General features: G+C 44.6%; 2 protein-coding genes across 6 annotated transcripts in view; one reads left to right on the forward strand and one right to left on the reverse strand.

The window, feature by feature from the left end:
* Positions 1-6,111: 6,111 nt before the first annotated feature.
* Positions 6,112-13,387, reverse strand: OXSM (3-oxoacyl-ACP synthase, mitochondrial). 4 transcript variants are annotated; one of them, XM_015408239.1, is made up of 3 exons: positions 13,282-13,387; positions 8,051-9,049; positions 6,112-6,735 (listed from the first exon to the last, which is right to left on the reverse strand). In XM_015408239.1, exons 2-3 carry the CDS (start codon positions 9,031-9,033, stop codon positions 6,333-6,335), a joined length of 1,386 nt encoding a protein of 461 aa, XP_015263725.1. In that variant the 5' UTR covers positions 9,034-9,049; positions 13,282-13,387; the 3' UTR covers positions 6,112-6,332. The 4 variants fall into 4 exon arrangements, with proteins under 4 accessions (XP_015263725.1, XP_015263726.1, XP_015263727.1 ...); XM_015408240.1 differs by lacking the exon at positions 13,282-13,387 and adding an exon at positions 11,875-11,943; XM_015408241.1 differs by lacking the exon at positions 13,282-13,387 and adding an exon at positions 11,905-11,929.
* The window catches only part of NGLY1 (N-glycanase 1), a 32,156-nt gene continuing 18,685 nt past the window's right edge, over positions 12,950-26,420 (forward strand). Inside the window, exons 1-4 of one of the 2 annotated variants that reach the window (XM_015408237.1) lie at positions 12,950-13,302; positions 17,020-17,134; positions 19,345-19,587; positions 22,765-22,927. In XM_015408237.1, the coding sequence (XP_015263723.1) occupies positions 13,175-13,302; positions 17,020-17,134; positions 19,345-19,587; positions 22,765-22,927 (649 nt within the window). In that variant the 5' untranslated portion in view covers positions 12,950-13,174. The remainder of the gene's footprint in view (positions 13,303-17,019; positions 17,135-19,344; positions 19,588-22,764; positions 22,928-26,420) is intronic. The other variant, XM_015408238.1, reaches the window with a different exon arrangement.

The raw sequence follows: 26,420 nt of genomic DNA on the forward strand, positions 1-26,420 counted from the left end.
TTCTCAGCCATTTCCCTATCATCCTTCACTACTCCTTTTACCCCTTGGTCATCCAAGGGCCCCACTGCCTACCTGGCTGGTTTCCTGCTTCTAATGTATTTGAAGAAAGTTTTATTGTTGGTCTTTATGTTTTTTGCTATATGCTCCTCATATTCCCTTTTTGCCTGCGTGATCACAGACTTGCATTTTATTTGCTACAGCCTGTGTTCCCTTTTATCAATCTCACTGAGACTAGCTTTCCACCACTTAAAGGAATCCTTCTTACCTTTTACAGCTTCCATTACTTTGTTCGCTAACCATGCAGACTTTTTTCTATACATATTTGTACCTTTCCTAACCTGTGGTATATATTTTTTCTGAGCTTCTAGGATTGTAGTTTTAAATAGTCTCCAAGCTTCCCCAATGGTTTTGACCCTTTCTACTTTTCCTTTGTTTCCTCCTCACATGTCCCCTCATATCAGAGAAGTTACCCCTTTTAAAGATAAAAGTGGTTGTCAGTCTTTTTGGGCAACTCCCTATTTATACAAATGTTATACTCAGTAATGTTATAGTCACTGTTCCCAAGTGGTGCAATCACTTTTACATCTCTCACCAGGTCTTGGGCGTTACTTAGGACCAAATCCAAGATCACCTCTCCCCTGGTAGGTTCTGTGACCATCTGCTCCATAGCACAGTCATTGAGAGTGTCTAGAAACTCAATCTCTTTTTCCCAACTTGAACACATATTGACCCAATCAATGTGTGGGTAGTTAAAATCACCTGTTACGACACAGTTATTTCATCTAGCCACTATCCTTAATTCATTCATCATTTTATAATCCTCCTCTATCTTTTGATCTGGTTGTCGATAACAAACTCCCAGTGTTAAGTTTCCTTTTGGGCCCACTATTTCAACCCATAGCATTTCCAGAAGCAAATCCAATTCACTTAACCTCTCAATGGACTGTATACCCTCTGACATACAGAGCCACTCCACCTCCAACACTTCCCCCCATCCTTCCGATATAATTTATAACCAGGAATCACCGTATCCCACTGATTTTCCTCATCCCACCAAGTTTCTGAAATACCCACAATGTCTATTCCCCTCCGCAACACCAAGCATTCCAATTCCCCGATTGTACCTTGGACACTTCTAGCATTTGTGTATAAACACCTATAGTATCCCATGCATGTTAAGCCCACAACCTTCCTCTTGCTGCCTTGAGACCTTGCCAGGCAGTCCATATCGTTAGCCACAGTCTCAGTGGACAATTCTAATCCATTTCCTTGTAGAAAAGTAACAGCTACGCCTTTATCTCTTTGATATGAGCCATCCCAAACCAGAGACTTTTCATATCCTGTTGGCTTTCCCGCAATATTCAATTTAAAAACTGCTCTGCCACCTTTCCGATTTTAAGCGCCAGCAGCCTGGTTCCTTCTCGGGACAAGTGGAGACTATCTCTTTTATACAGCTCCCTCTTGTTCCAAAAAGCATCCCAGTGCCTAACAAACTTGAACCCTTCCCCCTTACACCATCGTCTCATCCACGCATTGAGACTCCTGATCTGTGCCTGTCTCTCTGACCCTGTGCATGGAACAGGTAGCACTTCTGAGAAGGCTACCTTGGAGGTCCTGGCCTTGAATTTCCTGTCTAGCAGCCTAAACCTTTCCTCCAGGACCTCACGACTGCATTTCCCGACATCATTGGTGCCAACATGTACCACGGCCACTGGCTCCTCCCCAGCACTATCTACCAGCCTATCTTGAACACGTGTAACATCCGCTACCTTCGCACCAGGCAGGCAAGTCACCATACGCTCAGTATGCAGGTTCACCACCCAACTGTCTACCTGCCTAACGATTGAATCACCAACTACTAAGAGCCCCCCTCCCTCTCCTTATCCACAGCATGGTGCCCTGTTTCCCCTTGACCCTCACGCTCCCTGACAGCGGCAGGGCTGCCATATTCAGAGTGGGACATATCTAACAAGTCCCCAAGAATCTTCTCCATATGCCTAACTGTCTCTGCTTCTCCAGGTCAGCCACCTTGGCCTCAAGGGAGCAAACTTGTTCCCTGAGAACCAGAAGCTCCTTGCACCGGGCACACACCGAAGACTTCTGTCCAATGGGCAGATAGTCATACATGTGACACTCCATACAAAACACTTCTGGCAGGAGACTAGGGCCCTGGCTTTCTGGCTCTTCCTGGGCTACTTACAGAGTCCCTAGCCTAAGAGCCACAGGCCAAGGCCCGTGCCTCTGGCAAGGTGCTGTCTTAAATAGAAGCTTCCCCCAGCAGAGGGTATGGCCAGCAGCTATTCAGATTCACCCAGGCACTCAATTACAGTCAAACAATGGCCCTTTCACACCCTATCTCAAGCAGCCAGGACTCTGCAACAACTCACAACTCACCCACACACTCCCACAGTCCCCTCACACAGTTCCCTTTCAGCTAAATCACCTCAGCTTGGAGTAACTCTTCTTAGAATTGCACTGTTAATGTGTGGAAATTGGCACCTGGAAGCTTTTCATAGCACAGAGGTAAATAACATCCCTATTAAACTTCTTTTAAAGGGGTAGGCTATTTTTTTCTCCAGGTTGTTGGAAACCCTGTATCTAATCCAATTATGTCTGTAATACATCCAGTATTCTATTTCAAGACTACCAGCTGAAGCTTTTCCATCATGCCCTGAAAAAAACCCTGTTTTCTGTGTCCCCCACTCCTACCTCCAACCTGTTTAAGTGTTCTGAAGAACTCAAAAGACTGTACTGGGGGACTGGATGGGGGAGATACCCAGTAGAACAGTGTCCTATGGCACAGCAACATCAGTTTCAGCTGCACAACTGGATTTGATATCACTGCTTCATGGGATGCTGTAGCATTCTCCAAAAACTTTACCACAGCTTCAAGAAAATGTTATAGCGTGATCTCACTTGTGATTATGCAGCTGAAATTGACATTGTGGTCATTGCCAGACACTGCCACTGAGTGTTGGTGGGGGACAGGGATGTTTCAGCAGGGGTTTATCCACTGAAACCAGGCAAATGGGCACCCCTATGTGCACCATTTGGCGACACTTTTTGTTGGTTCTAACAAAATGTATTAGGCAGCTTTTGGGGGGGGGGGATCTTTAGATCAATAGTTACCTACATTGTTTGACCTGGGAAGTATTGAATGTAGTTGTTAAAGAAAGTGATGCTTCAACTTAAAAAAATATGATCTTCAAATGGGTCTTTGCTTATCGGTTCCTTCCCCCCCCCAACTGATTGTTTTCTATTCTTGTTCAGCACCTAAAGCTCCACCTTCCTTTAATGTATGGAAGGGGGATATAAAATAATCCCCTACCCCCGGTACATAGAACTTTATTTCCTTCTTTCAGAGTATAATACCTACCTCATTACTGTCATCGAATTAGGGTTCTGTTTCAAATTCCCATCAATACACATTGCTTCTTGTGTCTTTACTGAGGCCTATTTCAGTCTACTGCAGCCTACACCAGCTGTGGAAGCAATCTAATAAATTCTTCTCTAACACTGAAGTGCATTTTCCTTATCATTCTCTCTGCTTCACTATGCAATATGCAGACAGCAAAATAAACACGCTGTTCAGTTATGTAATTTAAGCACTTCAAAGGATAGAGGGAGAGAAAATTATTTGTTAAAGCAAAAAATTATCTGTTAAAGCCTTTCCTCATGGCCCTGTAAAATGGGGACCTCTTTGTATGTAATGTTGGCAAAGGATGCAGTCCCTGAGAATTTCATCTTAACTGGAGAAACAAGGGGATTCACAGAAGCACTGGGCCTCTCATTGCCTTTCAGATGGCAATATTTTCTCCTACCTGCCTGAAATTTGGAGGGAAGATCCCTCATGGGAATGGTAGAAAAACAAATGAAAAGGACTATCAATGGATATGCAGACCATAGTATGTGAACTAATGATATTTAAGAATCCAAACAAAATGCCCTAATGAGTAAAATTAGCTGAACTCAAATTATCTGATCACATCCTCAGTATCTTTGATCAAGACATAAATGAACTGCAGTATACTATACAAAATGATGCTCCTTTCAAGTAAGTTGGAGAAAGGAAGAAAATGACCTATATGTTTATTTGATTCTGTGAAAGATGTAGCTTTTATGCAAGTACATTTATCCCCTAGACACACTAATTGAAAACAGATCTAAAATTTATTTTCTCCATTTATCTGGGGCAGTACTTATACTAAATTATTTTCAAGATTAATTATGTTTAGATTTTCTTCTGTGTTTATTTTAAACTTCCCAACAAAAGCACAGTGGTGAATACATAACATACTGCAATATGTTCTCATAGATATTAAATTTTAGATAAAAGATTATGGAACATTTGATGCATTGAAAACAGAAGCATTTTAAGGTTTGGGTTTCAGTGCTTCAAACGTCTGTGCTTCTTTTGAAACACAGCAAACAACAGAAATGTTCAGGGCTGCATTTTTATGAAGAGATTAGAGCTGTAGAATAACGGAACAGCTCAGAAGGATGCTTTATAAAGGAAAAGATTATAGTCTGTTGTGGTGTTTACTGTATGTACCACCTTCCTTTTACTGCATTATGTTCTACCTTTGTCATGCCTAGACAGTTTCCCCCCCTTTCCACGGTTGGTGTTGCTATTGTGATTTGCACTCATCTTCCAGTTTTGTTTATTGAAGGTCCTTGCTACTGATTGAACTGGTTTTAAATTTTGTGATTGTTCTTGACTCTCTGTGAGAAAGGTGAGCTAGAACAACACAAGTCAGCACCACCCAGGGCTTTTGATGGTGGTGCCCTTGTGGTGCTTTACCTCAAGTGAGAAAGCAGTGTGGCATATACTAAGATACCTAGTGTAAGGGGTGGATGGGACAGGCCTGAGGAGAAAGGGAGGCCCAAATCAGTGGTCTTATGTTACTCAGCACACCTCCTCCTTAGTTCAAATGAAGAGGTTAGGAGGGAGAGATGCTTACTGCTGAGGTCATAAATCTGGCTCCCCCCTCTTGTCATGTGACTGTGATGTCACCTGGTTGCAGTGTAGTGTGTCTCATGTTGCTGTCTATTTTACAGAATTTATTCCCCCACCTTTCTGCCCTCATAAGGGACACCAAGGTGGCTAAAGTCAGTTCCAGGTCTGCAAGAATGCGCCCTTCATATTTATTTATTTATTTATTATATTTATACCCCACCCATCCTACGAACAGGCTCAGGGTGGCTCCTGATTACCCAGGTTTGATCATGGTACTATAATTTATATGGCTCGCCGCCATGTGTAAATTGTATTGTTGTTGTAAATTTGTAATTTTATTGTTCTTGCTATAGACTGTTTTAGATGGATTGTATCAATTTTAATGGTTTTAATGGTTGTAAGCCGCCCTGAGCCGCTTCGGCGGGAGGGCAGGATAAAAATCTAATAAATAAATAAATATGCTGCTCTTGCAACCAGTGGGAGAAAAACAGTGTAAAAAAATCATGATGGGTGAGAGAGTGACATCACTTCCAGGGAAATCTGGAAATGACATCAGTCTGCTTTTTTACTAGAGTTTTCAGCAAGACCTAGAGAGATGTGATGTCATTTCCATGTTTCCCGTGGAAGTGATTCATGCCATTGCTGATGGTGCCCCCCGTCCCCACCCAGATTCCCACTAGTTGTCAGACCATGCTTTGCAACCCTAATCTCCATTGATATGGAGACTCAGCAGTGCAAGTCAAAGAAACACAGGACTAACTTGCCCAATGAAGTGTGGGTTTGCACCATATACAGGTATTTCCTGTTGTGCTTTTATAAATGAGCTGCATGGATCAAGTTTAATAATTTCATTTAGCCAATGGAACACTGGATTAAAACAGTGATCAAGCTAAATAAAGATGGCCAAACCTCTAGGAATTCAGCTCTTTGTGGGAACATTTTGCATCCACATTAATTCAAAGAATCCATTTGTTTGCAAAAACCAAAGCAATTTTATGTAAGTGAAAACATTTCCTATATAGATGTCACTTGGACATAGGCTGTTGAATCCGTCCCACATATAGTTGAATCTGTCCCACATATAGACAAGAGCATCTTTTTCCTGTACTGGGAAACCCTATACAGTTGTGACTTCCTGCTGTATATAGATATGACCAAAAACACTCCTGTTCATTTGTCATTGACGACAGGCTACTTTTATCTTGCGGCAAGAAGTCCTCAGAGTGAACATTAGAAATACTTGTTACTTTAATCCTAGTATACAAGGATTAAAAGTGCAAATAGGAATGAATGAAACAAATGCAGATCCACAGGTTTGCATTCCAATACATTTTTAGGCCACCAATGCTTTTGAAAACTTGCGCAGACTACAGAACTAAATACTAGCCAGACACAGTGTTGCATTAGTTCCACCAAAGCCAAAAGAATTAGTGAGACCAATTAGGCGTGTTGCACTTTTCCATTCTTGAGGTACAAGTGGGACATAGTTGAGGTCAAATGGTGGCTCTGTCTGATCCAGATTTAGAGTAGGTGGTAAAACTTTATGGTTACAAACCAAAGCTGTAAATGCTGCCTCAATCGCCCCTGCGGCACCTAACAGGTGCCCTGTTGCTCCCTTTGTGGAAGAAACTGCAAGAGAGTATGCATGCTCCTTAAAGAGTCTCTTAATAGCTTGATTCTCTGCAGCATCTCCTAGTGGAGTGGAGGTGGCGTGAGCATTGATATATGCTACATCTTCAGGGCAAATTCCAGAATCCTTTAATGCTGCAGCCATACATCTAAGAGGAAAGAAGAAAAAGAAAGAGATCAAGGCTATATCCTGCACACCTTCACTGGGGGGGAGGGGGGATTGCATTCCATTGAACTCAGAAGGGCTTACTTCTGTGTAAACATGTTTAGTGGGAAGGGTTCATATAGTGGCTTGGATCCCTTGGTCTCTGTTGATGAAAGGATTTTCCAACAGTGGAGTGGGACTCACTTGCCTCCTACTATATCCCCAAACGCCTATCATTTATTTATTTATATAATTTACAAGAAGGGGACCCGCGATACTCATGGGGGGGGAGCGCCACGCGGAGGAGGAGGAAGAAGCAGTCGCAGGTAAGCCTCCCCCCCTTCCCCGGGCACCTGTGGAACAGGAGACTCCCAGGAACAGCATGAAGGGGGACTTCAGAGGTTTTCAGTTGGAGGAGGAAAATGGCAAAAAACATCTCCTTTTGTCAGCTGAACTTTTCTACAGGATCCAATGCCCAGTGAAAGAACAGGGCTAAGCATTAAAATTGGAATACCCGCATAACATATTAATTTTGAACAGTTCACACAACTTCACTAGACACAGTGTGAATAAGAACATAGTCCTTAGGCTTCGTCTTTAAGGCAGGAAGAAATGCATCTGACTTGAAGGCTGATCATGCTAATAAAAACAGCCTATGGAATCTATTGCTGTGCTAAGACTGAAGCGGAAAATTCAGTCCTAATGAGCAGAAGATATTAATTACTTGAAGGTTCCACTTCGTTAGTACTTAAAACTGAACAAATCCCTCCTCAAACACTTCTTTTACCATATCTAATGAACGGTGCAATCCTAAAATTTTCCTAGGAGTAAGTGCCACTGAATAGAGCTCAGTAGGATTCTGAGTAGAACCTTCTTAGGATTGCTCTCTGATATAATTAGAAACTCTCCTCCTGAAGCTTGATAACCTACATTGCCATTAAAATTGGGAGAGGTGAATAATTTCCCACAGAATTATTAATCACTTCCGTAACGTTCTAAAGGGTGCCTCATAATTGTCATCTGACAGATCCCACAACAGCCCTCAAGTGAGGTAAGAATGAGAAACAGTGATTTACTCATCGCTAACCAGAGAGCTGAGTGACAATTTGAAGTTTGTTCTTCCACATTTAAACCCGAAACTGCATCAGCTGCACTACATTGGTCCCCATACTAGCATGTCTCAAAATCCAAAATAATCTGATTTTCAAAGTTGCTTGGGACTTTAAAAACAATTATGAATCTAAAACATTAGAAAAGTATGATTTATAGGTGTATTAGCAATTGAGAAAAATCACTTCATAATTGTTCCTAGTTTTTACCTGAAGGCACCATCCCCGTCTGGATCAGGTGCTGTTATGTGACAAGCATCACCTGAGAGTCCATAGCCCAAAATTTCTGCATACACTTTGGCTCCCCTTTGTACAGCATGCTCATATTCTTCCAAAACCAAAACTGCGGCACCTTCTCCCATGACAAAGCCGTCTCTCTGTGAATGAAATGGCCGGCAGGACAGTTTGGGGCTCGAGTTAAAGCTTGTACTCAGAGCCCGAGCTCTAGCAAACCCAGCCAGAGACAATGGGTTAATGCAAGCCTCTGTTCCTCCAGCCAGCATCACATCGGCATCCCCATAGGCTACAAATCGAAAGGCGTCTCCAACAGCATGGGCCCCCGTAGTACAAGCAGTCGATACGGCATGGTTGGGACCTTTCAAGTGGTATTTAATACTAACATGACCTGCAGCCATATTGATTAAGATCTTTGGGACAAAGAATGGGCTGACTTTGTTGTACCCCTTTGTCTTGAACATCAAGGCTGTATTGGAAATCTCTTCCAGGGGAACCATTCCCATTCCTATTGCCACACCAGTACTTAAATGGTCCAGTTCAGACTGTGGGTACCAGCCAGAGTCTTTTAATGCTAGATCGGCAGCACCTATGGCCATGACGGTGGCAGCGGACATGGCTTTGCTCTCCGCTTTTGACACGAAGTTTTCTGCGAGGAACTGACCTTCACCAACTCCGTCTGGAACACAAGCAGCCACTTTACATGGAACACTGGAATATTCCTCTCCCTCAAGAGCAACAATCCCACAATTCCCTTGGAGAAGGTTGTTCCACACAAACTGAGTTCCAACACCGAGAGGAGATACCAGTCCTATACCTGTGATAACCACTCTCCTTCGGGCTTGAGAGACCACACTAGTACTCATGTGCTTAATGATTCTTAAATGGTGATGTGCTTGGGAACTTCGAACATTGAGGCGTCCCATTCTAAATAAATCTCTCAAGCACTGGAGACGCATGATTGCACTGCAGATCCTGCAACAGATAAAATAAAAATTTATATTATTATGAACTGTCACAGTCAGATAGTTGACTAGTATATGGTGTTCTGCAATTTGAGATCTAACCAAGTTCTTGGGAATTGCAGATGTATCTTTGCAGGATTCGTGCTGTTCCAAGCAACACTCTCTTTGGAGCTGAGCTGGTGTTATTTGCCCAGAATGTCCAGGTGTTTTTTGAGACTTCTAGGCACTGCTCCAAGGGTTCCAATGTCAACTGGCACGATGGTAAACTTCTTCTCCCAGAGGTGCCCTAACTCTATTTGTAGGTCTTGGTATTTCGAATTCTATTTGTAACTCTTGATATTTCATCTATGGACCTGGCATGATAGAAATACCCTTGAAAGTGCCTAAATAGTCGGAGGGGGGGGAATCAGTGTTTGGCACCAATATTATTTTTTTAAACACATGAGTAACCAGGTAGCTGGGAGTTTTCCCTACTCTTGAGAATAGGGTTGCCAAATCCGAAGTTCTTACCGGCGGGGGATCGTCCGGCTGTTCCTGGAGCTGCTGGGGGATGCGTGCGCGCGCGCCGCCAGGACGTCACCGGAAGTGACGTCACACGCTGGGCAGGGCCACGCCGTTTGAGGGGAAAACAAAGAGTTTTCCCCTCAAATGGCGTGGCTCCGCCCCCAGCGTGCGACGTCACTTCCGGGTGACGCGCACGCGGGGGTGGGGTTTCCCCCGGGCCCCGATTCCGGCGCGCCGGGAATCGGGGCTCCGAAACGGGGGATTCCCTGCCCCCCGGCTGCATTTGGCAGCCCTACTTGAGAAGGCTATTCAAAATCTCTAAAAAAGGAGGGAGGGGTAAGGAAAAAACTGGTAATAATAAAAATAATAAAGAGCCTATTTGCCCAAGCTTCATACTAATCCACAAGGCATACTGCCAAACAAGGGGTTTGTGGCTTATTTCTGTACTGTATCCATGTGTCTTGTGCTCTGCCAACTATGGTATCTTCTACAAAGGCTATGAAGTGAAGAATTATATTAGAAGTAACATACCTCTGGCCTACCAGCCATTTTAGTTCAGAGCCTTTGTAAGTCTCAGGGTCCCTATATTTTAGTTTGCTTTGTTTCTTCATGCTCCATCTCCATAGGCCTTATCATCTATAGAAGTGTGCAGGACTGGTTTTTCCTCCAAAGAGTTCAGGAGAGACAGCATGGTGGTGGAAGCCTTTTTTCTTCTTCAAAACTTGGGCTGGATCAGCAATGTGACAACAAGCTGCACAATGTCGTGTGCTGTCATTCTTGAAAACTGCCATAGTAATGGTGTGTCCTCTTTGGGCCAAATTCAAGCTATTACTGGAATAAGCAGGCATTGTGGACACCAGATTCTTAAAAGTTCCTGATTTCTACTATAAAATTGCATGCAAGTGTTTCTTGTAATGAAAATTGACACGGATTTCAAAGTAAGGATCATATTTGCTCTTGCTTCATGTATTAGGCTTCCCAAGTCCCCCCGGGGGGCGAGAGGCCCATTCCCCGCCGCCGGATCGGGCCCTGGGGGGAGCTCCTCCCTGACGTGCGCGTCACCCAGACGTGACGCGACCACGCCGGGGGCGGGGCCACGGCCGTCCAAGGGAAAACTCTATGGTTTTCCCTTGTATGGCCATGGCCCCGCCCCCAGCGTGCCTGGCGTCGTCACGTCACTTCTGGGTGACGTGCATGTGGTGCGCGCGCACAAAGCGCACGTGCGCAACTGACACCGGCTGGGAGCCCCCCGTTCCCAGCGAAAATCAACTTGGCAACCCTATCATGCATACCCGTTTTGCAGATACTCCACTGGCTGCCCATTTGTTACCTGGCTCAATTTATGGAATTGGCTATCACATACAAAGCCCTTTACAACTTTGTTCTCTCTTATCTTCAGGACCACCTCTCCCCCTATGCTCTGCCACACCAGCTTCAGTCATCTGAGCAGGACCTTCTGCAGGTGCCAACCTGCAAATGGGCAAACTCAACTACTGCCCGTCCATGTGCTTTCTCCGTTGTGGCTCCTCCCACCTTATGGGATGGCCTGCCCACAGAGGTCAGGGAGGCTCCCGCTCTCCTGGTAGGGCTGCCAGGTCCCCTGGGAGGGCGGAGGTTCCCCCGCTAAAAGGGTCCCCAATCTGCCGGTCCGGAAAAGGCCAGCGGGGGGAACCCCGCCCCCAAAGTGCCCGGTTTGGTACCATAGAGTTTCCAGGCTGATTGCAGGAGCGTTAGCCAGCTATGTGCCCAACATGATGACTTCACTTCCGGGAGACATCATCGCGGTGTGCATGTGTGAAGCATGTCTGTGAATGTCCCGGGCAGGGACCAACTCTATCCCACTATTAGCGGTAGGTGACTTGGCAACCCTATGTACAAAGCGGTTTACAAACCTACTTGGATAAATGATTAGGGACTGTGGCCTATAGCTTATCGTAAGTAGGATCCTACTACGTAATTTTTGCATCACTTAATCAGCCATGTTAATAGTTACATTAGGCTTTGGTTTTGTCTTTTAGATTTCTGGTTGGCTCATGACTTCTGCAGTCCTAGTGCATTATTGAATGTCCCATGCCTTGTGAGAAAGGCAGACTATCAGTAAATAAATACCTAAGAGCTAGGTCATGTCCAGTGGAATGTTTTGCCTTTCCCCTCCTTCTCTACAGCAGACCTCCCAGACATATCATTTTGAGAAGTTTTGGCAGCAGATTGTCATGTGGTATTAGGGGCTGCTGTTGGAGAAACAGAACTCCAAAGACCCCTTGAGTGGTAGGGACCCAGCCCATTTCTTCCATATTTAGGCAGTAAGGCACACAACATAAGAAGACCCACCCTCCAGAAGAAAATCAGAGGAGCCCTGACCAGGAAAGCCCAGGCAAGCCCGATCTCGTCAGATCTCGGAAGCTAGACAAGGTTGACTCTGGCAAGTACTTGGATGGGAGACCTCCTTGAAATACCAGCAGTTGTGAGGACAGGCAGGCCTTACTCAGTCACCTTTCTGAATATCCTCCAGGCCCTCAGTAGGGGTCAGTCACCAGAGGTCGCCATGACTGCCAGGTGCATGCAGAGTCACACACGTGCGCACACCTGCACATATGAAAAGAAAATCAGGAGTGCAAGGCTCAGATCTGTGTGTGTGAGAGAGAGGGAGGGAGGGGGAGAGAGAGTTAATCTAGCTATAATTAAAGTTAAAATATTTTCCAAGTAATTTTCAGCTATATAGACGACCGTATAAGAAATCAATATCCTGCATAAAAATGTATCCTGCAGCTGTAACTGTCAGAATGCCAGCGTTTTTGCTTTGGAATTAGATCTAGTGACATTTAGGCCCTGAATCAGGAAAGTTGTAACCATGTTCATTGAAAGCACAGAGAACTGTTAAGATGCAATACACTTTGTTCCCTTGGTTTCCACGGGACATACAGCTCGATCCTATTCACATTTTCTCAGATTTAACTCCTTTTAGCAGCGTTTGTCATAAATCGATTAGAGCTTTTGAACACATTCAGGAGTTTTTATTTTGAAGAGTATTTTCATGACACATCCCTGCAAATTTGCTGGGGCGTCTAAATGTTTCAAAAATGTAATATGTGCTTTCTAGGTAGTAGGAAAGTATTTCGCATAAAATCCTTTCTGGAAATGTGCGAGCTCCCAGCCAATTTCCCCCTCATTCTACTATGAGGAACTACACTGTAAAATAAGGAAATATAATATGTGTACATGATAAATATTGGGCTTTTTTTTGGGGGGGGGGTCTTTCTAATATTATTCTAATGTCCGCCTGCAGACCAGGGTGACGAGGACCCAGTCAAAAGCTGCTTTAATGCTTTAGATTTAATGTTCAGAGCTTCTCGTGACAGCAGGACGTCATTGTCGCTACTGCGCATGCCCATAGACTGACAAAAATGGAGCACGCTTGTCACTAATTCGTCGCCACCACGCCTTTCCGGAGCACAGAAGGCCGCTTCTAAAAGGAAAGGGGGGAGGAACCCTTCTCGCTCACCCTACTTTGCTGGAGTCACTTCCTGATACAAATTTCCCCAGAATTGAACGCGGGCGGGCGCACGGTAAAGTAGAAGTTTCTTGCTCACCGGCAAGGACACCCCGGGCGAGAGAACGCCGCTAATGAAGGATGGCGGCCGCAATGGGACCGCCCTCTCTGATGCATTCGCGAGCCGTGCGCGAGCTCTGCCAGAATTCCAGAGAAACGTTTTTAGAGGCCTCCCGCTTGCTGCTTACCTATGCGGACAATATCATCAGGTGAGAGAGGCAGACGGGCCAGCTAGCGATAGTTGTAGGGAGGCTGTGCACAGCTTGCATCTACTTGGTGGTAGAGGCGGGTCGGGATGCGCGATCGACTGGGCGTAAAAAGCTTCTAGATCACAGTTTTGACGGTTGCTAAAAGTGTTGCGGGCGGGCAGGTATTGGTTTTATGGGAGAAATGTTGAATATCTTCGTTGCTGTTAAAGAACAGTGTTTGGCGACTGCCTGGCTTGTAGTACTAGATACATTTTTTGCTGGGTTTAAGCACGGGAGACGCTTCCAAAGCTCCAGCACTGTGTGCACTGTTTATTGTGGCGGCCTCCCTTTCGATCGTTGCTTCTCAATGTTACCTGGAGAAGCAGCCTCTCTAAGCTGCTGAATTAAATTGCGAAACACGTGCGTCTCTTAGGGTGTGATTTTCAGTTGAGCATGTGCAGAGTGCCGTTTCCTCTTCGCTAAGTACCGTATTTGCTGGAACAAGGGGAACAAGAGAAAGGTTTTAGCCAGGAAGTGTGGGTCTTGTAGTGGGGTTGGAGCTACAATATTAACTACTAGAAAGGCTGGTGTGTCCGCAATTGAACAGAACAGGGCTGGAATTTATATTTTGTAGATAAAATTGTTGGGAGAAAACAGCTTTAGTGATTTGGGCAGACTTTCCTGCCGGGACGGCAGCGACTAGAGGGTGGGAAAGAGGAAATCGGGGGAGGGGGGTGGAATACAGGGGAAAATGGGATCCTGGCCCTGCAAGTCCTTGTGCATCCTTCTCTTCATTTGTTTAAAATTCTGTGAGATAATGTGCCAGCTACTTGAATCCCCCCCCCCCAAAAAAATTCGGCTATGAGCAGGGCTTTTTTTGTAGAAAAAGCCCAGCAGGAACTCATTAGCATGATAGGCCACACCCAACTTCAGAAACTCATTAGCATATTAGGCCCCACCCCCATGCCTTCCCTTGGCTTGCCCGGGTGCCCCGTGGCAAGCCAGCCCTTGGACAGGACGGGAGAGGCATTTAAATGTATCCCCGATCCTTGCAGGGGTCCCCCTGGCCCGCCTGCCTTGGAGTTGCCGGGGGGTGGGGTGGAGTCACTCTCCAGGCCTTCCCTCTGTAGCCATGCACACAGAGGTTTTGGCTGTAGTGGGCATGGCCAACTCTGATGCCAGCCGGAACTCCGTTCCTGTGCGTTCCTGCACAAAATTTTTTTCTTCAGTGTTTAGGCAAATAAGGACATGCATGAGTACAATGATAAATACTGGGCTTTATTGTCATTCTGATATTATTCCAAAGGCTGTCTGCAGACTAGGATGACAAGTGGAATTGGTGAGAAACTGGTTGAGATTTAGTGTTTACAGACTCTGATAGCCTGGTCATCATTGTTGCTGTTGTGCATGACCAGAGATGGCCAAAAAAATGGAGCATGCTTGTCACAAATGTCTCACGGCCACCTCTTTCTGAGCATAAATGTTTCTTAAAGGAAGTGAGAAGAATCTTGCTTATTTGCCCCAGTTCTGTGGAGTCACTTCCTGATGCAGGTTTATCCAGAACTGCAGTGCGCCAGCATGTCTTCAAGTATTAGTCTCCTGCCACCAGCAAGAACATCCTAGGCCAAGGATGGATTAGAAAGGCAAAGCTCAAGACCACCAGGGAAGAAGGTCATGTCCCCTCCATGGCTACCAAAGGTGAAAGGGCTGGCCAGTCGCAAGACTGCTCTGAGGTCAATACAGGCAAGGAGATGCTTGCCTCACACTCAGCTGGTACATACAAGGACACTGCACTGGACTGGTCCAGGCGAGGTGAGTATTGCATGGGGCTGGCCTGGGGGAAGTAGCCCTTGTGCAGGGGGCAGCCCCCCAGGCGGTCAGACCACTAGGAGTTTCCAAATGGCCTTAATGGCCAGTCAGCCCCTGCCCTAGGTGGACAAAGTCCAGTAAAGAAGGATGATGGCCACCAGGGGCAGACTGGTTATTAAGAACACTGGGGGAAATCCTGGTGGGCTGATGGCCTGGGGGTCGCCCACTTGCACAGGGGCCACCTGACCTGGGCCAGCTCTGTGCAAGCCTTGCCTCATCCACCCTTCTTTCAAGGAACCTGGGACCGCAATATGGTTCTCCCTTCTTCATTTTATTCTCACCATAACCTGGTGAAGTAAGTTAGGCTGAGAAAAAGAGAGGCTGCCCCCCATATCACCCAGAAAGTTTCATAGTAAAGAGGGGCTTTAAACCTGGGTCTTCCAGATCCTAGATCAATGCTCTAACTGCTAGAGGATACAGACATCTTATTTAGTCCAATATCTAACCAGGGGTAAGTGGCTGGTAGCTCCTTCTTGATGGAGTTAGTTGTGAGACTATTAATTGAGAAATCTTCAATGGACCCAGGTGATTGAAACAGCAGGTAACCTTGGGGAAAAGATGATTGAGCAAGAGGTGGTGGTTCAACTTCATACACTATAGGACAGTGGTGGCGAACCTATGGCACAGGTGCCATAGGTGGCACTCAGAGCCCTCTCTGTGGGCACGCGTGCCATCGCCCCAGCCAGGCCCAGCCCATCATTAAAGTGTTGAATTCTCTGCCAAATAATTTTAAGTAAATGAAAGCATTTGGGATCGCTTTCCTTATGTTGTTTGGATCATCTTAAGTTAATGTATGAGTTGTTTTTTCTAAAGTAAATTCAGGTTAAATTGCCATGTTGGCACTTTGCAATAAATAAATAAGTGGGTTTTGGGTTGCAGTTTGGGCACTTGGTCTCTAAAAGGTTCGCCATCACTGCTATAGGATGACACTCATTCTCTTGACCCATTTCAGTCCTGTTTTCAGTCTGGGTTTGACCCTAAAAATGTGTAGCTGCCCCTGATGGGTTGTAGAGGGGGAATGTAACTGAATTAATTTTCCTGGACCACTCAGTGGCTTTCACTACACCACTGATTATGGGCCACCTATCTGAGTTAGGGGAGGTAGTAAGCCCTGGTCAACTGACAGAGACCAAAAAAAGCTTAATGCAGATAAGATGGAGGCAGTGGTAGTTGGAAAGGCTCATTTATCAGAAGGGAAGAGTCCACCCATTTTGGATGGAGTAAGGTCATGCTTTGCAGATCATGCCAAGAGATTAGGGTTACACTTGGTACAGCTTTGTTGGAGAAACAGGTTGGTGCTGTTATTAAAAGTACCCCCCCCAAAAGTACATCCAGTATGTGTAGTGAGGAGGGAGGAGGATGTTTGCAGCAGTCCATATTTGAGGCAAGGAGTGTCTCTCCCTTGCTTACTTGGGGCGCATTGTCCTTGCATCCCCAGTTGGAGGAGTGAAGGATCCAGTTTCATGTTTCTGTTTTGAGGTATCTGGAAAGCACAGTGTAACCAATATGCTATGCTTCTTTCTCTGCAGACAATCTTGCCCTGATATATATGGCTGGCTTTAGCAGCAGGGCCAATGGAGTATTCCCAATGCCCCACATTTTACAAATGTGCTGTGCTCTAGTAGCCATACAGTTAGATGAATGGTCTGCATTGTGCGAGATGTAGGTTCTGTGTTTGCATCTTTCTCCAGTTCCAGATGGATGTAAACACCAAAAGCTGTGTCAGGCTAAATTAATAGGGGCAGGTTTAATACCATTACTGAAATGTGGGAGCTGCAGTCCTGGTTTGTAACTGATGTAACACCTTGATACAAGTTATTTTCTTAGGCAAGCTTGTTTGGTTTTTTTTCCCCCTTTTAATCCCATTAGCCACCCAGATGAAGAAAAATATCGATCTATTCGGATTGGAAACCAAGCATTTTCCACTAGATTGTTGCCTGTCAGAGGAGCTGTTGAATGTTTGTTTGAAATGGGGTTTGAGGAGGTAGGTACATTCAAATAGAATGTAGTTCTGAGCAACAATGTTCAATACAGCATGTGTTTTCCATTTATTTCATTGTCATCATAGAACTTGATTTCTGTGTTTTTTTCATTCTTACTGAAAGTTGTATTTTGCTTTCTAAGGGAAAGCATAATATCATTTGAATCCACAGAGAGAAATTTTATAAGAAATGTTACCAGTTCTTTAGAAAATTTGTGCATCAGCTTTCTAGTTAGTTCTGTTATTATACAATAAGATGCCTGGAAAATCACCACATACAGGAAGTTTAATCACCACTCGTATCTCCAGTGCTACCAGACATAATCTACACACTTAAGAGGTCTATAGCCTAACACAATTCCATTCAGAATGAAATTGGTGTCAAGAACTATACATTTCTGTAATTGTGTTCAAAATCAAGATTCTTTGTTCAAAGTGCCATTGGTTTGTACACTTCATGTAGCAACACAGTTACCTATGTAACTGTATAAATTAATCATCTGGCCTAACCTCTTACTCAAAAGAAATCCCTGCTCACAAGTTACAGTGAACACATGGACAATGCATTTGTAGTGTACACTTGATTTTTATTTTTACATGTGTTGATTAATTCTCAGGTTACATTCAATGTGTGTACAGCTGACCATGTGAATGAAACCACACATTTATCCAGGTACTGATCTCTGAATTCATTTGTAAAGTGAACAATTGTTGGATATTTTTTAGAAACAGACAAGTGTTTGTAAAATGCAAGAAGTATGTGTAAGAGGTACATGCAAGATGTACATGTGTCTACTGTAACATGTGCAAAGCTAAAGATATCCACCTTTCATCAGTGCCCTCTTCCTGGGATCATCCTAAACAAGGCAGCTCACAGAATACTATGATCATACTATGGGTGCAAAGGAAAGCGATCCAGATGATTCAAGCCAGTGTGCCAAACCACTTACTTCAGGGGAAGGCAAATGTACTTTATTTATTTATGAAACCATTTCTGTCCTCCTTTTCCCTCCATTTAGAATTTTCAAGGTGGCTAATAGACAATCATTAAACAATAAAGGAGTAAAAAAGACAAGTAAAAAGTGTAACATATCCTTAATCACACAGCCCAGTCATAAAAAACAGCAATGAATGAACAGCACAAATTCAGTGGTGTGCAGACCTTAAAGAACGTTGAAACAATAAAGTTTTATCTGGCAGGGAGCCAGAGATAAACAGAGATGGTTTGCCATTGTCTTCCTCTGCAGAGCAACCCTGGCCTTCCCTGGTGATCTCCCATTCCTGGCTGACCCTACTTGACTTCCAAGGTCTAATGAGCTTGGGTTAATCAGGCTCCTGTGACCCTCTGGTTACCTATCAGAAACTGCAACATGAGAAGTAAGTAGGGTTGGCCCAAGGGATTTTGGTGCCCTAAGTGAACTATTACTTTGGCATCCCTCCTCCCACATTTAATATGCAGAGATATAAGGAGGACAGTATTTGATAATTCTGTAACATATTACTATTTTTAAAAAGAGAAAAAGAAATTAACTTATAATTTGGGGCTCCTTAAAGCCTGGCACCCTAGGCTTTAGGATTTGCCTAAATCGGGTTTCCCAATGTTTTTGAACCTGTGTGCACCTTTGGAATTCTGACACGGTGTGGTGGACGCAGCCACAAAATGGCTGCCACAAAAAAGGCTACCACATGTAAAGATCCTTGTGCTGTGGTGGATGCTACTGCCACAGTGATGTTTTTAAAAATCTGCACAGCCGATCAAATCTTCAGTGGCCTATCAGAATCCTTGCTGGGCAACAGCCCCACCCACTTTCTAAAAACACATGGCAGGCAACAGAAAAAAGTGTCAGTAGGTATCACATTGGGGTCCCCTGGCCTATATCGTCATAGGGCAGGCGGCTGGACAAGAACCACTGTGGTGCAATACATAGAGCATTGTCTTTGAGCTGAGAGAGACTCAGCCATAAGATTTCTAGGTAACCTTTGGATAGTCACTGATTTTCTGCCAAACCAGAGGGGTGGGGGTTGTGAGGGTAAAATGGCTAGTCCAAAGGTCCACAAAGAAGTAGCAGAGTAATTCCTATAGAAATGATAGAAACCTTGTTTAAAGAAGACACAAATAATTCTATGCTAGAGGATAATACAGGTGGCATTAGAGGCTGAATATTTAAATCTTATTAATTCCAAATACTTGACTTTTCTAACTGTAATTTCAGGGAGAAACACACCTTGTTTTTCCAATGGAAGCTTCGATTGATAAGCTGCGCAAAATTCGAGACCTAATTGCTGGGGAAAGAACTAGTCGATTAAATGGATCAAATCAAATTGAAAGGTCAGGATCCTCTGAGGGGGTGACAAACGTGGCGTCTGATGCCCCTCAACCATCAAGAAATGCTGATGCTAATCTAGCCCCCACCGACAAGACACTACAGTCATCAGCTGCTGAGTCTGCTGTCATGGTAACCATTGTAGAACTGTATTATGCTGAACAAGAAATTGCATTCAGAAATGAGAGATGAAATTTAAGAACTAAAGTGGTGGTGGAGTAGAGATTATTCTTCAAGTAGTTACTCTTGGGGATATATCTATTTCTATCTATATCTATATATCTACTAGCAGTAAAGCCCGTTGTGAAAGCAATACAACGAGATCTAGAAAGGCTCTGGGGGAGTGCTCTGGCTTTGGGCAAACAGTGTCAATTTGCTGTGGTGACCTCAGCAGGGTATAATGACAGAGTCCACTGTTTTCTCCAGAGGAACTGATCTCTGCTACCTGAAGAGCAGTTGTAATAGTGAGTGATCTGTAGCCCTCACCTGGAGATTGGCAGCAATTGTTACCCAGGACAAAATGGCTGGTTTGGAGGGTGGAGTTGGCAACCCCATCTCCTTCCCAGCTAACCATCAACCTACCATTATCTGCCCCTTTGACTTCAGTTGACCTCTGCCCTCCCTTCTGCAGAGCAGTTGTAATTCTGAGTGCTCTCCAGCCCTCACCTGGAGATTGGCAACAATGGTTCCCTATGTGGGACTGACTGGTTTGGAGGGTGGAGTCTATGGCAGTGTACCTGTCTGAGGTCCCACCCCTCCTCAAACCTCACCCTCTTCAGGCTCCATCCCTCAAATCTCCAGGAATTTCCCATCTGGAGTTGGCAACCCTATCAGGACTGGCCCCAATGTGTTTTCTCCCAAAGGCCAAAGTAGGTGACAGGACCAAGCTTAGTTGCCTACCAACAGGCACTGAGGGGAATGTAGGGTTGCCAGCTCTAAGGAGGGAAATACCTGGAGGTTTGGGGGGTGGATTCTGTAGAGGGCAGCATTGGGCGGCGGGGGGGGAAGGACTCAGCAGGTATAATGTCATAGGGTCTACCCTCCAAAGCATCCATTTTCTCCAGGGGAACTGATCTCTGTCATCTGGAGATCAATTGTAACAGTGGGAGATCTCCAGGTCCCACCTGGAGATTGGCAACCCTAGGGGAAAGTCAGCTGCACAGCAGGGGGTTGAAGAGAATGGTTTGATGGCTGCTGGGCCAAGATTGGCAACAATAGTTCCCCAGGAGCCCCATCGTAAATGCACCAAACAATTCCTAAAGATTTTCCGAAACACTACTCTGTCGATAAATTGCAACAGTTTGAATGAGCACCAAAGCTTTAAGAGCTCTCCAGCTGTCACCTGGAGACTGGCAACAGCTTGTCTGGAGTGTGGGCAGTATGACATTGTATCTGTCTGAGGTCCCCCTCTTCCTCCTCCTCCTCAGACCCCACCCTCAGCAGGCTTCATCCCTAAAATATCCTGGAAGTTTCCAACCTGGAGTTGGCAACCCTATGTCCTTTCCACGCAACCATCAGCCTACCTTGATCTGCCTGTCTGTCTTCTGGTTTACAAACCCCCCCCCCCAGCCTCTGCCAAGGGAAAGGGCAGTTTTTCCCTGCAGTGGGAACCAAAGCAGCTGACATCCTCCTCAGAATACACCAGGTCCCATATTACAACTGTCTTGGGGGGGGGGGAGTTTGAGGTGTGGAATGGAGTGAGGTCCAATCAGCTTCCATATGCAAAAGACCTTGAAACTCTGGGCGGGACTGCACAAAGCAGCCAGTCAACCCAGCCAGCGTCTTCTGAGTGGCAGTTCTTCCGGCCAAACACTAAAGGAGTGCATTTTGGAATGTTGGACTGCGGCTTTATATATAAGGAGAGATATCTATCTATCTGTGTGTGTCTGTGTATATATATTTTCTTCCTCTCAAATATATATATGAGAAGAAAAAAATGAAGCCTGTATCTAGAAAAAGACTGGCATGTGTGATGATGGAGGATATTTCTGTCTTGCTGAGTGTACACATACTAGCGCAATTTCTGACTGTTCCATCTCACATGGAATATAGCTAAGAAGAGGTGTGGGAGCTGTGTTCTAGCAACTGAACTTACAGGACTTACAGAAGTAGCTCCCTCACTCTTCTTACCAATATCTTGTCCTCTATCTCCTGCCATTGATCTCAAGGCAGGAAGATTTATTATGAGAGTGGGGAGAGGAAGATGTTCCAGTAAGGATGGTTCCACACCAGTAAAATGTAGCAAATAAGTTGTTCATTCCCCCCCCCCAGACTCAAGAGCAGGAAGCTGTGAGTGACTTGCTTCCAGATCCCCAAGGGCCAGTTAGAACTCTCATAATCTCTTTTGAGTTGTGATGGCTCTCTGCTTCAAGCACTCTTGCTCTGAGGTGTGGCTTCCTCATGAAGATATCCAATTCTGTGTGAAAAGGTTCTGGCTTCGTTGCCTTTCTTTCACCATGATGGATTGTTCCAGTAACCCAAGCCAGTGGGGTATTTACAGCCACTTTGCCAAGTGAGACTTTCCTGCTTCCTTATTCTTCTGCAGCTAACTGACCCCTCAAAATCGTGTTCCTGGGAGACAGTGGACCCTCAGGAACAACATAGGGAGCACAATGGTGGTTTGTGTTGGGAGCAGGAAATGCATAGAAATCATTACCCCCCTGTTCTGCAAAATGGAAACACTGGAGGAACTGCATTGGTTGGAGACACCACATTATTTCTTTGATGGTATATAAGACCCATTTGTTAGTCAAGAACCTTTGTCCTCATCCCTATATGAGTCAGAATTTATGCACACAGTTTACCCTTTCATATCACAGCAGACTCCTTTATATACAAGGGCTACATATTGGATCTGCATGTGTACCCAGCACAGAAACTTTATCTTTCTGCACAGACAGTCCCTGAACTGATTTAAAGTTTTGCATAGTCTCTTGATTGAAACTGGAAGCTGACTTACACTTACAGACCACTGGTTCACCTAGCCTGGTATTGTCCATGCTTTCTGGCAGCAGCTTTCCAAAGAATGAGGCAGAGGCTTTCCCAGTTCTACTACCTGAAATCCTTTTAATTTGGGTTAATGTTTGGGACCTTCTGCATGCATAGCCTATGTTCTACCAGTAAGCTATGGCTCCTGTTCATGTCTTCATTTCATAAAGCTTGGACAGGAGATGCTTTCCGTGAACGGTGTGGATTGCATCCATGTGAGCATCTTTCTTTAGATTATGTAAAATGGCCATAAAATTCATCCAACTCTTTGAAAATCTACTTATGAAAACTGAAATGAATAAAATTTCCCCCCATTTTTAGACAGGCGAACCAGTTTTCTTAAAGACGCTTCAATCAAACTTTCAGCATGTGATGATATATGAAAACCCTGCTTTACAAAAGAAAGCATTGGCTTGTATCCCAATCTGGGAACTGAAAAAGAAAGCTCAAGATAGTCTAACACAAGCAAGAAAGGTTGATGGAGGTAATAGTTTAAATACAGTTTAGACACTCGAAGACATTAAGAACATTGTCACATAACGGGCATGTATGCGTCTATTACAAATAGCAACGCTCCCCCCCCCTTATTTTTCCTTATTTGTTTATTTTTATATTTTCCCTTTTTCAAAAGAAAATCTCAAAGCAGCTAGGAGATAAGAACTGGTGAAAGCAGCTCATAGGGAAGGGCCTTGCTGTCTCTCTCTTCCTCTTGCTGTCTCTCTCTTCCTCTCCTGCAGAGTGGCTGGCCAGTGATCTGAGAGACAAGGGGGGGCAGGTGACAGTTACCCACAGGAAGGTGATGGACAGTGTTGTGGTTTCCCTCCTGCAGATGTCTATTACTGTAGTGTATCTGTTTCCAAAAACAAAGGAGGTGGTCTCAGAGTGTTAATGCCATTCTAGTCTACATGATCCCAGCCAGGAAGGTGGCTTTTTGAAAGGGATCAGAGCTGATCTGATGAAGGAAACCGATGTGTATTCACTATAGATAGGGGCTCTGGGGCAAGTGATGCTCTGTCTTCTTGGTGCTTGGGGGGGTCAACAGTGGGAGGGCTTCTAATGTCCTGGCCCCACTGGTGGACCTCCTGATGGCACTGGTATTTCTGGCCACTGTGTGATACAGAATGTTGGACTGGATGGGCCTTTGGCCTGATCCAACATTGGCGTCTCTTATATTCTTATGTTCTTATATTGTGCAGTACAACCAGAATAGGATAAACAGCTTTCACAATGGCATAACACTCAGTTTGCCTGGCATTGCATTACTTCCAGTTCCTCTTCAGGTAGATAAAGGAATTATTTAACGTGGAGAGAAGGGTGTCTAATCTCCCCATCCACTTCTTTAAAGACATTCATTTGAGGCTGATTTAAACATGGTGCAAAAGAAGTCAGCCTCTGGACTCTGCATTTGCACAGCATCTTGTTCAAGCAGGGCTGCCCCCTGTACAGAACAGCTATGTGCACTTAGGATTCTGCAGTTATATTCCGCCGGCTTGCTAACTAATATGCCTAGCTGTTTTGCATGGGTGGCAGCATAGTTTAAACGAGACACTGTGAGAATTGGAGTCCCATAGGAGAACTCCTTTGCCTTGCCACTTTGCATTTAAATCGGGTGTAAAAGGTACAGAGAAAGCATTTTGAGAGCTGTATGGATTTAGATCAGAATTTCTGAGTAGTTTATGTCAAAATAGACTAAGTAAAATAGCTTACTTAGTGAAAACAGAAGAGATCAGGTGTACAAGAAGATAAGCACCAAAAAAGCATGCTGCTTTAGCTGAAACTGTCGTAGCTGGGGTAAGAAGACACGTCTGTTACCAGAAATTCAAATACAAATACACAGATTTTAATTCAGTGTAGCTTATTTTATTCTAGAGAGCTATCGCCTTGGTTACCCAGACACTGCTGGTGTCACAGAAGACAGCTTGCTCAAATCTGTGAAATGTAAGGCAAGAAGTCGCCAAGATACGCTGTATTTATGAACACAGGATTCTTCTTATGCTATTACTCGTGTGGTCTAGAGCCAGCCCCCCTATTAGTAGCTCTGTAGTCTATACAATACACACGTAGAGAACAAAATGAGGTTCAGTAAGTTAAAAATTTTGCCTTTGTAGTTTTCTGGCTACCTGTGGCTTTGGGTAGACAGCATGGCTGCTTCGGAACTGAGAGGAATACTAACATGAATATACAGAATAGCATATTTTAAAAATTTAAGTGGAATCAGTTGCATCGTACAGATGCGAGCTGCTTTGGGCACTTTCCTTAATACGCAGAACTTGAATCTGCTAAATATTTTATCCTCATTACAACTTTGGATTCAATCTGTGTAGAATATGTAATGTTTGCTGAGTAATTAACAAGACACATTACAAGTTTTTTTGCTACTTGAGGTTAAGAGTGTTGGACTAGTATCTGGAAGACTCGAGTTCAAATCCCCACATGCCATGGCAGCTCATTGGATGACCCTTAAGCCAGTCACATTCTTTCAGCCTAACCTGCCTCACAGGGCTGTTGTGAGGATAAAATGGAGGAGAGGACAATAATATAAGCCATTTTCGGTCCCCATTGGGGAGAAAGGTGGGATATAAATGAATTAAATAATGTGCTTTTGATTTGACTCTGAGCAGCTGAATTGGGCTTCAGAAAGAACCTCATGAAGCTTGATAGTTTGCTTTTTTTTTTTAATCTGTATTGTGACTCTCTCATTTTATGGGGACCAACTTCATTGCAACACCTTATTTATTTACACAGAAAACTGCAAGCTTGGTTTCCAGGTTAGCTAGAGAACAAAAGGCACTCTCAGATACCATAGTCTGCATATCTTTAACTGAAGCAATACTTTTGTTCTTGCTGTGAATATCATTAAAGCTATGTATGATGTGTTTACCATATGATATTTAGGGTGTGTTCAGTTTCTCCAAACCTTTTTTTAATTATCACTACTGGTTTTTGAAAGACATGAGGAATATGGACCATGATGTTCTCCTTATTGGTAATGTAGGCCTGTCAGTGTCAGGGGGTGATGGTAGCTTCTAGGCTTTCATCAGCAATTGAGGCAAAGATTTCTTGTTTACTCACTGGGGGACCACAGATTGATGAAGAAGACTGGACAGGCTACCTTGCAGAGATCTCAAGAACCAGTTCGGCCTTTAGCTGCTGTTGTGCTGAAATACCGCAGGCTTTATACTCTGGCTTACCCAGCCATCTTTATTAAACCCAGAGAGCTTCCTGGTAAGCACTCAAGGCCTCCCTGCCCCTTTTTCATTCCATATTGGTGATGGGAGCCTGTCACTGTCTCAACAGTCGTAAGTGCCACCTCTCTGTAGTTCAGAAACCCAGGCTGTGGCCATGAAGAGTTCATTCCTGGTGTAGGCAAGAGCAGCCTGCGTCTGTGGATCCAAGCTTCTGTGGGTTCATTTGGCTAGTAAGGGATCTGTGCCGTGGCATGTGAGAGTGGGAACAGATTGCTGTAGCCATGACATGAGAGTGAGAAGCAACATCACTGTCCAGTACAGTAGCCTACATCTCTCCTAGCAGCACTGCAACTTTATTTATTTATTTAATTTATTTAGGCATTTTTACCCCACCCTCCCCGCAAGCGGGCTCAGAGAGGCTTACAAGGGGCGACAGCCCATGCATAAAATCCAATAAAACAATAGAATCATAATAACAATAATACATAACAACAATAATAAAGTGCTTCAATAACAAGATGGTCCTGAGTGATTATGATGGCATCTTCAGGTCAGCCCCGTTGACTTAGCACTGTCCAGCAGATTGTTCATGCGTTGTCAATATCACACAATATATGGCTGAGCTTCCCAGGGCGATCTCAAATGCTGTTGGCGTTGCCTGGCAGCGGCGGCCCCTATGTGAAAGCCTGGCGGAAGAGCTCCGTCTTGCAGGCCCTGCGGAACTGCATAAACTTTGCTCTAATCCAGCCCATCTTCCTGTAATGTTAAATCCTGTAGCCTCTCAGTTTC

The sequence above is a fragment of the Gekko japonicus genome, unplaced genomic scaffold (assembly GCF_001447785.1).
Source record: "Gekko japonicus isolate JY-2015 unplaced genomic scaffold, Gekko_japonicus_V1.1 scaffold217, whole genome shotgun sequence".
Lineage (NCBI taxonomy): Eukaryota > Metazoa > Chordata > Lepidosauria > Squamata > Gekkonidae > Gekko > Gekko japonicus.

What these genes read in the sequence shown, in the direction of transcription:
- OXSM (XM_015408239.1), bottom strand. Translation starts at nt 9,033, where the DNA reads ATGCGTCTCCAGTGCTTGAGAGATTTATTTAGAATGGGACGCCTCAAT. An exon ending in GACGGGGATGGTGCCTTCAG is followed by an intron (nt 6,736 to 8,050) that starts GTAAAAACTAGG and finishes CTTTCCTCTTAG; the next exon opens with ATGTATGGCTGCAGCATTAA.